This window comes from Choloepus didactylus, chromosome X (genome assembly GCF_015220235.1).
Source record: "Choloepus didactylus isolate mChoDid1 chromosome X, mChoDid1.pri, whole genome shotgun sequence".
Taxonomy (NCBI): Eukaryota; Metazoa; Chordata; class Mammalia; order Pilosa; family Megalonychidae; genus Choloepus; species Choloepus didactylus.
The window spans coordinates 99894310-99906115 of record NC_051334.1 but is presented as its reverse complement, the minus strand read 5'-3'; the positions used below and the strand labels follow the sequence as shown (position 1 = coordinate 99906115).

Here is an 11806-nt window from a genome sequence, read left to right as displayed (position 1 = left end):
TCTGTTATAAGACACAAGGAAGGAGACTATAAAATAATAAAAGGGGCAATCCATCAAGAAGAAAAACAATAAAAAATATTTATGTACCTAACCAAGGTGCCCCAGAATACATGAGGCAAACACTGGCAAAAGAGAAGGGAGAAATAGACATCACACCAATAATAATGGAAGCTTCAATACACCACTGTCATCAGTAGATAGAACATCTAGAGAGGATCAATAAGGAAACAAAGTACTTTAAAAATATGATAAATGAACTAGACCCAACAGACATATACAGAACATTGAACCCCAAAAGAGCAAGTGCTCATGGATCATTCTGCAGGATTGACCACATATTGGGTCACAAAACAAGTCTCAATAAATTTAAAAATATTGAAAGTATGTAAAGCACTTTTGCTGACCATAATGGAATGAAGCTTGAAATCAATTATAGTTGGAAAACTGGAAAATTTGCAAATACAAGGAAGTTTAACACATTCAAATAATCAGTGGGTCAAAGAAGAAATTGCAAGATAAATCAGTAAATATCTCAAGATGAATGAAAACAAGATTAGAACATATCAAATCTTTCGGGATGCAGCAAAATCCATGCTGAGAAGGAAATTTATATCCCTACATGCCTAAATTTAAAAAGAAGAAAAAGCTGAAATAAAAGACCTAACTGCACTCCTGAAGGAACCAGAAAAAAATAGCAAACTGATCCCAAAGTAAGCAGAAGGAAAGACATAAGATTAGAGCAGAAAAGAAAAAAAAAAATGAAATTAAAAAACAATAGAGAGAATTACCAAAATTAAAAGTCAGTTCTTTGAGAAGATCAATAAAGTTGGCAAACCCTTAGCTACACTAACAAAAGATACAAGAGATAAGATTCAAATAAAAAAGTCATAAGTGAGAGGGGGAACAATACTACTGAACCCCTAGAAATATAAAGGATCATAAGAGGATACTATGAACAAATGTGTGTCAACTAATGAGACATATTGGATGAAATGAACAGATTCCTAGAAACACATGAACAGCCTACAAGGACTCTAGAAGAAATATAAGACCTCAGCAACCAACTGCAATAAAGAGATTGAATCAATCATCAAAAATCTCCCAACAAAGAAAAGCCCAGGACCAGATATCTTCACAGGTGAATTCTACCCACCATTCCAAGAAGAATTAATACCAATCCTGCTCAAATTCTTCCAGTATTGCTTTTTTATTAATGCAATTTTATTGAGATATATTCACATACTTGAAAATCATTCAAAGTGTACAATCAATGGTTCATGGTATCATCATACAGTTGTGTATTAATCACCACAATTTTTGAACATTTTCATTACTCCAAAGAAAAATAAAAATAAGAATAAAAGTAAATATGAAAATTAACATCCAAAACATTCCATACCACTTATCCACCTATTATTAATTTTTAATCTTTATTTTCTTATTCATCTCTCCATAGTCTGGATAAAGGGATTGTCATTCTCAAGGTTTTCACAATTACACAGCCACAGCATAAAAGCTATATAGTTATAAAATCATCTTCAAGAATTAAGGCTAGTGAATTACAGTTCAACAGTTTTGGGTATTTCCTTCTAGCTATTCTAATACACTAAAAAGAAAAAATGGAATATCTATATAATGCATAAGAATAACCTCAAGAATGCCCCCTCAACTCTATTTGAATCTCAGCCACTGAAACTGTTTCATTTCTCTTCCCCTTTTTTGGTCCAAGAAGGCATTTTCAATCTCAAGATGCCAGGTCCAGGCTCACCCCCAGGAGTCATGTCCCACAATGCCAAGGAGATTTACAACCCTGGGAGTCATGTCACATGTAGGGGGAGGGTAGTGCATTTATTTGCAGAGTTGGCTGAGAGAGAGAGGCCACATCTAAGCAACAAATGAGGTTGTCTGGGGGTGTCTCTTAGGAATAATTATAAGTAAGCTTAGCCTCTCCCTTGCAGTTACAGGCTTCATAAGGGCAAGCCCTAAAATCAAGGGCCTGGCCTATTAAATTGGTAGTCCCCAATGCTTGTGAGAATATCAGAAATTCCCCAGGTGGGGAAGTTTAAAATGTCCACATTTTCCCACAGTCCTTCAAGGGGGCTTTACAAATATATACTATACTCCATTCCAGTTCTCACTCCACAGGTCAGAGAACCAATGTGGGGATTCTGTCAGTTGCTGAGTATGTCTATTCCAATTATGTGTTCCATAACCAGGTAAATCATCACAGTATGGTTTTGAGGTCCCAATGGATCAACTCTGATGCATCTGGGTTAAAACTTCATTGATCTCCTTATCTCAGTAAGCTCCTACTCTGACTTGTGGGTCAAAAGGAACATTTTTTTATTGGAGAAGTCATAGATTTATAGAGAAATTATGCAGAAAATACAGTTTTCCAATATACCCCCCTCATATATGCTGGTTTCTCCATTATTAAGTCTTTGCATTAGTATGGTAAATTTGTTACAATTGATGATAGTATATATTTTAATTTTACCATTAGTTACAGTTCATAGTTTACAATAGACCTCACTGTGCTGTATAATCATATGTTTTTATTTTCTTAACTTTTATACAAGCAACATGTAATTAAAATTTCTCCTTTTAATCACATTTAGATATATTACACACTGGTGGGAATTACATTGAATGTTGGGCTATAATCACTACCATACCACCCACTGCCAAAATATTTCATCATGTCAAAGAGAAATTCTCTGCCGACTATCCATTAATTCCACATTATTTACTTCCATCCTGGCCCCTTGTAACCAGTGTTCTAGTTTCTGAATTTATTAATTTTCTTTTGCTAATTGTTTCATGCCAGTGAGATCATATATTTTCCCTTTTGCATCTAGTTTATTTCACTCAACATGATGTCTTCAGAGTACATCCATTTTTTGCATGTATCAGAACTTCATTCTTTTTTATGGCTGAATAATATTATATTGCATGTATATACAACATGCTTTTATCCATTCATCTCTTTATGGGACAGTTGGGTTTCTTCCATCTTTTGCCAATTGTGAATAATATCACTTTGAAGATTGGTGTGCAAATATCTGTTTGAGACCCTCCTTTCCATTTTTTCAGGTATATAGCTAGAAATGGAATTTCTGAGTCATATGGTTATTCTATAATTAACATCCTGAGGAACAACCAAACTGTTTTTCACAGAGGCTGCACCAATTTAAATTCCCACCAATGATTCAGAGTCCATATACTGCACATCTTCAACACTTGTTATTTTCTGTTTTATTAATTGTAGCCATTCTGTGAAATGGTGTCTCTTTGTGGTTTTGATTTGTATTTCCATAATGGATAATTATGTTGAGCACCTTTTCACTTGTTTTTTGGCCATTTGTACATCTTGATTGGTGAAATGTCGACACTTTTGCCCTTTTGTAATTGGGTTGTCTTTTTTTTGTTGAGTTTTAGGAGTTCTTTATATATTCAGGATATTAAGCCCTTCTCATATATGTGGTTTCCCAATATTTTGTTTCATTCTGTAGGCTGTCTTTTTAATATCAAGATGAAGTTCTTTGATGCATAAAAGTTTTTAATATTTATGTGGTCCCATGTACCTATTTATTTTGCTTTGTTCTTGCTTATGCATTTTGTGTAAAGTCTAAGAAAACATTGTCTAACAGTAGGTCTGGAAACTTCCCTATGTTGTCTTATATGAGTTTTAGAGTTTGAGTTCTTATATTAAACCTTTGATCAATTTTGAGTTATTTTTTATGTGGGTAAGTGAGGGGCCCATATTCATTTTTTTTTTTTTTGCATATGGATACCCAGGTTCACTATAATCATTTTTTGAAGAGACTATTCTATCTGCATTAAGTGGAGTTGACTAAATTGTCAAAAGTCAATTGGCAATAGAAATGATTGTTTATTTCTGAATGCCCAATTTGATTCCATTTATTTCCATGTCAGTACTTATGTATGTACCATGATAATTTTATTACTAAAGCTTTGTAATAAGTTTTAAAATAGGGAAGTGTGAGTCCTCCAACTTTGTTTTTCTATTTCAAGATGATTTTCATTTTTTGGGGAACCTTAACTTTCCATATGAGTTTAATGATGGGCTTCTCCGTTTCTACAGAGAAGGCTGTTAGAATTTCTATTGAGATTTCATTGAATCTGTAAACACTTTGGGTAGAATTGACATCACAACAATATTTAGTCTTCCAATCAAAGAACATAAAATGTCCTTCCATTTATTGAAGTCATCTTTGACTTTTTTACAATGTTTCATAGTTTTCCATGTATAATTTCCTTACATCCTTGGTTAAATTTATTCCTAGATATTTCATTGTTTCATTGCTCTTGTAAATTGATATGTTTTCTTGTTTTCTTCTTCAGATTGTTCATTATTAGGAATAGAAACACTACTGATTTTTGCATGTTACTCTTATACCCCACCACTTTGCTGAATTTATTTGCTATTGTAACTTTGTTGTGGATTTTACAGGATTTTCCCCAAATAGGATAATGTCACCTGTAAATAGGGAAAAAATTATTTCTGCTTTACAATTTGGGGTGCCTTTTCCTTCTTTTTCTTGCCTAATTTCTCTGGCTAGAACTTCATCTACTGCTGAATAACATAGGTGACACTGGGCATCTCATTTTTATCTTAATCTTAGAAAGTAAGTATTCTGTCTTTCACAATTCAGTATTATGCTAGCTGTAGAGTTTACATATATGCTCTTTATCACACTAAGGAAATAGGTGCACCTATTGACTGTTGGTGGGAATGTAGAATGGTGCTCTGGAAGGCAGTTTGATGGTTCCTCAGGGAGCTAAGTATAGAATTACCATATGATCCAGAAATCCCATTACAAGGTTTATACTCAGAGGAACAGAAAGCAGGGACACAAATGGACATTTTTACGCCAATGATTATAGCGGCATTATTTACAATTGCCAAGAGATGGAAACAGGCCAAATGCCCATCAATGGATCAGTGGATAAACAAACTGTGGTATATACAAACGATGGAATATTATGCAGCTATAAGATGGAATAAGGTCATGATGCATGCAACAACATGGATGAACCTTGAGAACATCATGTTGAGTGAAATTAGCCAGAAACAAAAGGACAAATACTGGATGTTCTCACTAATATGAACTAACTATAATGAGCAAACTCTGAGGGTTAAAGTTAAGAACACAGGTTATCAGGAGATAGAAAGAGGGTAGAGATTGGACATTTGATGCTGAAGGACTAAGGAATGTTCAAGGGGATTGATTGTAAAGATCTAGAAATGGATAGCACAATACTATCTGATGGTAGCACAACATTGTAAGTATAATAAACAAAGCTGAGTGTGAGTGTGGTTGAAAGAGGAAGGCTATGGGCATGTATGACTCCAGAAGGGAAGATAGAAAATTAAAAACGGGGACTGTATAACTTAGTGAAACCTAGAGTGTACAATGATGGAAATTCAATGCACAAATATAAAAAGTTTTTACATGAGGGAGAACAAGTGAATGTCATCACTGCAAAGTGTTGAAAATGGTATGACATATGGAAAAAATACAATCACTGCAAACTAGTCTCCATAATTAACAGTAACATTGCAATATTCTTCCATTATTGAACTAAGGCAATATACCAAAGCTAAATGTCAATAAGAGGGAGATATAAGGGAGGGGTATGAGATTCTTGCTGTTGTTGCTGTTTCTCATTTTTATTTTTTTATTCTTTATTTTTAAAACTCTTTTTCCTCTTCTGTCTTTGCAGAAGAAATGGAAATATTCTTATATTTATTTTGGTTGTGAATGCACAACTATGTGATTATACTGGGAGCTGTTGATTGTTCACTTAAAATGGATTGTATGGTGTGTGAATAATACTGTTTAAAAAATAAACAGTAGGGACAAGTGCTGGAGAAGATGTGGAGAGAGTGACATACTTATACACTGTTGGTAGGGAAGTAGAACAGTGCAGCCCCTCTGGAGGGCAGTTGGTTGTTGCACAGGAGTCGAAGTATAGGGTTTCCATATGATCCTGCAACCCCATTATTTGGTATATACTTGGAAGAATTGAACAGGGACATGAATAGGCATTTCCACACTGGTGTTTATGGTGGCATTATTCATGATTTGTAATGTATGGAGGTGGCCTAAGGGTACATTGAAGGGTGAACATAAGGGTGATGTGTGCTGTATGCATACAATGCAATATTGAGCAGCTGCAAGAAGGAATGACGTTGTGAGGCATGCAACTAGGTGAATGAACATTGTGGACATTATGTTCAGTGAAATAAGACAGAAAGGAAAGGACAAATACTGTAAGGCCTCACTAATATAACTATAATGAATAAACAATGAGAATTGAGTTTGATAGCACAGGCTATCAGGGGATAGAACATGTGCAGAGATTGGGCAATCAATGATATAGAAGTACCAAATGTTCAATAAGGGTTATTGTAAAGTTTCTTAGATTTTAAGTTCTCACAGCAGTTACATCTATTCCTGAGTTTTAACTGTTATTTAGGAGATGTTTATTTGGTGCAAATTTATATTTTCTTTAGGACACTATGTAATTTAAACTGTATGGTCAGTTTACTTAAACAGCATAATTAAATGGAACCTAGAATAGGGAACGAGATCTTATCATTCTGTACATGTTAATGTAATACATTGATACATCCCAGAGTATTTGAGGCAGAAAATAAAACTGTATTTGCCAAGTCCCCTTGAGGGTCTGGGGAAAAATGTGGAATATTAAACTTCCTGTCTGGGGAATTCCTGATACTCTTGCAAGCATTAGAGACTCCCAATTTATTAAGTCAAGCCCTTGATCTTGGGGCTTGCCCTTATGAAACTTATTCCTGCAAAGGAGAAGCTAAGCCTACTTATAATTATGCCTAAGAGTCACCCCCAGAGAACCTCTTTTGTTGCTCAGATGCACCCTCTCTCTCTCAATCAACTCTGCAAATAAACTCACTACCCTCCCTCGTACATGAGAAATCACTCCCAGGGGTGTAGGTCTCCCTGGAAATGTGGGACATGACTACCAGGTATGAGCATGGCCTTGGCATCATGAGTTTGAGAAAGCCTTCTTGGATCAAAATGGGGAACAGAAAGGAAGCAAAATAAATTTCAGTGGCTCAAATAGAGTTGAGAGGGCATTCTGGAGGTTATTTTATGCATTATATAGATATTCTTTTTTAATTTCTAGTAGATTAGAATAACTAGAATGAAATACCTGAAACCATTGAACTGTAATCCAGTAGACTTGATTCTTCATGATGATTGTATACCTATACAGCTTTTATCGTGTGACCATGTGATTGTGAAAACCATGTGACTGACACTAACTTTATCCAGTATATGGGCCAATGTACAACAAAATAAAGACAAAAATAAATAAATATTCAGGGGGTTAGGGGTATGGGATGTTTGGGGTGTTCTTTTTTATTTTTATTTTTGGAGTAATGAAAATGTTTTAAAATTGATTGTGGTGATGAATGCACAACTATATGATGACAACATGAGCCACTGATTGTATACTTTGGATTGATTACATAGTGTGTGACTATATCAATAAAATTGCATTCAAGAAAGAAAAAAAAAAGATGGGCTCTGAACACGGTAGGGAAGAGTCAGAGTACACCGATTCCATTCACCTTCACTGAGTTCAACATCTGTTTCAGTTTACTAATGCTGCCAGAATGCAAAACACCAGAAATGGATTGTCTTTTATAAAGGGGGCTTATTTGGTTACACAGTTACAGTCTTAAGGCCATAAAGTGTCCAAGGTAACACATCAGCAATCGGGTACCTTCACTGGAGGATGGCCAATGGTGTCCAGAAAACCTGTGTTAGCTGGGAAGGCACGTGGCTGGCATCTGCTCCAATGTTCTGGTTTCAGAATGGCTTTTTCCCAGGATGTTCCTCTCTAGGCTGCAGTTCCTTAAAAATGTCACTCTTAGTTGCACTTGGGGTATTTGTCCACTCTCAACTTCTCTGGAGCAAGAGTCTGTTTTCACCGGCCGTCTTCAAACTGTCTCTCATCCGCAGCTCCTGTGCTTTCTTCAAAGTGTCCCTCTTGGCTGCAGCTCCTCTTCAAAATGTCACTCACAGCTGCACTGCATTCCTTCTGTTTGTCAGCTCATTTATATGGCTCCAATAATTTAATTCAGACCCACCCTGAATGGGCAGGCCAACACCTCCATGGAAATTATCCAATCAGAGTCATCACCCACAGTTGGGTGGGGCACATCTCCAAGGAAACACTCAAAGAATTACAATCTAATTAACACTGATAGGTCTGCCCACACAAGATTACATCAAAGATAATGGCGTTTCGGGGGACATAATACATTCAAACTGGCACAACATCTAATATTTAATTTGTTTCTATTTTATGTAGACAAGCCAGCGATGCAATTATAAGAAATAAAGAGGGAAAAACATTAACACAATAAAATCAAAAAGAAACTGAAGGGCCTATGCACAAGCCAGATTTTCACTAACAGAAAAAGAGTTTGCAATTTAGCAGAAAGAGTTGACAGTAGCGGGGAAATAACATTCTAGAGAACTATAATTAGCTGCACTGACAAGATGTAAACAAGCACATATGGACATGTGGAAAAACAAAAACAGAAGAACGGTAGAGAAATGCTGTGCCAAGAAAGGGGGGAAGGGGAGGCGTGAGTGGGTGAAAGGATGTGATGTCACAGAGTAAGTGGGCTCAAGCGGTTAGCAACACTGTTTTTACACTCCTAGGAAGCAAAAGGTGGACACTTGCCTGTGCCTCCTTCACGAGCTGCCCCAGAAATGTATTAGCCCCACCTCAACGATCCTTGATTCCCAAGACGTGAAGACAGGCCTCATAAACATGGAGGCCGCGGAGGAAAGTCTGCTGGAGACCCAACCCCCGGCCCAAGACATCCCAATCACATCGAATATTGACACAGGTGTAGACAAGGTTCTTGTCTCACCAGAAGGCAAGAGGAAGCGGAAAGGGTACTTGCCCACCAAGTCCGTAAAGATCCTCCGTGACTGGCTATATGAACACCGGTTTAAAGTCTACCCTTCTGAGGCAGAGAAGCGAATGCTGTCGGAGCAGACCAATTTGTCTTTTCTGCAGATTTCTAACTGGTTCATCAATGCCCGCAGACGCGTTCTCCCGGAAATGCTTCAACAGGATGGAAATGACCCCAACCCGATCACCGTGTTCCACCAAAAAGGTAAAGCTGCTGATATGGGCCACCTGCAAAGCACCCATCCATCTGTGCAGGCCAGAGAGGCAGACATAGTACACTGCCTGTCCCTGAAACCTCTGCCAATGGGTCTGGAGTCGGAGAAAAAGCTGCGGGATCCAAAGTTGGCCACCAGCCAGAAGCTTACCCTCAATGCCCAACCAAAGACAGAAGTCAAGATTTCCACCAGCAGACTTTTACGTATGCCTTCTCCGGAGCCTGTGTCACCAGAGCAGTACAAGGATTTCAGCAGCTTTCAGCTGCTGGTCGATGCAGCCGTACAAAAGGCTGCCGAACTCGAGTTCCAGAAGAAGAAAGAGCCCAATCAGTGATTTATCATGTTCTTGAAAAGTCAGTTCCTTGTCTTCTACGGTAATCCCATTTATTCTTACTCCAGCTAATTTGTATTTTTACCTTTTATAGAGATGTTTTCCTCTTAGGGGTTTTATAAGAGCCATTGCTAGCTACTGGGACTTACTGTTGTGTAAATATTTCAGCGTTTCCAGATGGAAGAAAATAACTTGCCTTCATATTAACACTGCAGCAAGTATCTCTTCTTTATTTGTTCTGCTTCCTTCGGGATTTAAATGCTTCACACAGTCAAACTAATCAATACATTTGAGACTAGACACCATGCTGAGACTTCCTCAGAGAAGAATATTTTGGCTTTTGAGCCAGGCTTCTTTGTCCCAGGGCTGCTGCAGATACCAAGTCACCCCTCTTCCTCCCTCTTTCTGTAACTTTCCTTTTTTATTAGCTTGCATGATGGAAAAGAAAGGCTCTATAAGAGATGCCTATAACAGCACTGGCCTCATTTTAATGTTGGATATTTTGTGAAACTTTCAACTCTATGTTTGTTTCCCTTTGTACTACTTATTGAGTATTTTAAGGGGCATTTATTCTCTGTATGGGGGATGAATGTGAGAGCCAAAGTACAGTGAATTCATAAACATTTCACAGATAAGGGTGAACTCTTATGGGGGGGAGGGTGCTTTGAAAATTCTGCAGTAGAAATAAGATAATTCTAAAAGGTAATTTTCTGCTGTTGGTTTTAGGTTGATTAGTTTTAAAGAATACTTTTTATTAGCTTTAATTCTCTGTATGAGAGGAAAGAAGTAACTATAAAAATGCAGAAAAACTGACCAAAAGTTCCCTGGGGAAAACAGAAGCAGAGAAAGGTAATTTAAAAAAAATATTAAAAAGGGAAAAGGAAATCAATCCTTAACATTTTGGGAGCAAAAAAGGAAAATAGACTCAAGCATTCTATTGTTTTAGTTTTGTTTTATTTTGTTTTTGTCTTTTAACATATTTATTACTTTTTTCCTTTTAAAGTATTTGGATTGGTAGGGGGAAGGGTAGGAATGTCAAAGCTTCTGGGAGTTCTGACTTGGAAATTATCCTGTTTCTCTGCAGAGGCAGCTCTGCAGACATTCATTAAGAATAGAAAGCTATTCCTCCAGAAAGCTGTCATTAAACAACTCTGTCAGGGAGCTAATGCCTGAGGAGTCTGGGGATCTTTCCCTGAAGTGAAATAGATCACAGTTGGTCTCTACTTCTAAGCCCCATTTTTTATATTACTACTTAATATTAATAATTTTCAGTACAAAATAACCTACCTTCTTTAAATATCTTAGCAAACAATAATCACAGGTTATTACTGTGAATATTATTCTTTTGCATGAATAATCTTCATGTACCAGGAAGGAAACAGACTGACATTCCCAAACTGCTGTTCCTGAAATAGGAAGACTAAAGTAGGAAGGAGTCAAGGTTTCTAAGTTATACAAGGATTCTGGGGGATTTGAAAGGGAAAAGGGCCATAACATTGGTTATTCCTTACTGCGGAGGGCTCTGGTGAATACTCAGTGAAGCTCCCATACTACTTTCATAGCCCCTGGCTTGGACAATTTTTTGCATATGGAGGCATAATGCACTCTTATTCAAATAGAGGAAGCTTGTTTCTGAGTGGGAAGATTACCATGATCAACCTATGCACATTTTTTACTTTCTACTTTTTTTCCTTGTACTTTTATGCCTGAAAGGTCTTGGAAGTCCTCAGGCTTTTCTCTGGCTCAGTTGAAAAAGAACTGATACTGCAGCTTTAGGACCGAAGTCTGAAGGAGGAAGTTTCCTCTTGCTCAACCTCTTCTAGTTTGTTTGAGGTTGCGTCCAGTTGGATTATGGCAGAATGAATTTTGTAGAATTTCTTAAGGGGAATATGTTGAGATGACAGTGGTATTCTTCCATTTCCATGGCACACTTTGGAAGCGTGTACTGTGGGCTATAGTGGTTTGGTTTTAAATGTAATACATAGGAAGAAGTTGGGAAGAATTGTTCTTGCTTTGCTTATGCTTTGGTTTTGTGCTATAGACATGGGGAACAGGCACCATTTTTCAGCTGAATTAAAACCATAAGCAAGACTTTTTTCTTGAAGTTTTTGTCAAATAAATGTTTTTCTCTATTGTTTTTATATAATAGGATGGCTCACCATGTATGTCATTCTTCCATGGTTTAACCATTCTAAAGTTGCAGCTTCTCTATGCCTATAGTTTTCTGGAAGTGAAGCTTAGAAAAATTGATTCTACTGTA

General features: G+C 37.0%; 1 protein-coding gene across 1 annotated transcript; it reads left to right on the top strand.

Annotated features, from left to right (window-relative positions):
* The first annotated feature begins 8853 nt into the window (after positions 1 to 8853).
* TGIF2LX (TGFB induced factor homeobox 2 like X-linked) lies at positions 8854 to 9549 on the top strand. The gene has a single exon (XM_037820852.1). The coding sequence runs from the start codon at positions 8854 to 8856 to the stop codon at positions 9547 to 9549; it is 696 nt and encodes a 231-aa protein (XP_037676780.1).
* The last annotated feature ends 2257 nt before the right edge of the window (positions 9550 to 11806 follow it).

Bases quoted from the DNA above. Each gene is read 5' to 3' on its own strand.
- TGIF2LX (XM_037820852.1), top strand. From the start codon at position 8,854: ATGGAGGCCGCGGAGGAAAGTCTGCTGGAGACCCAACCCCCGGCCCAA.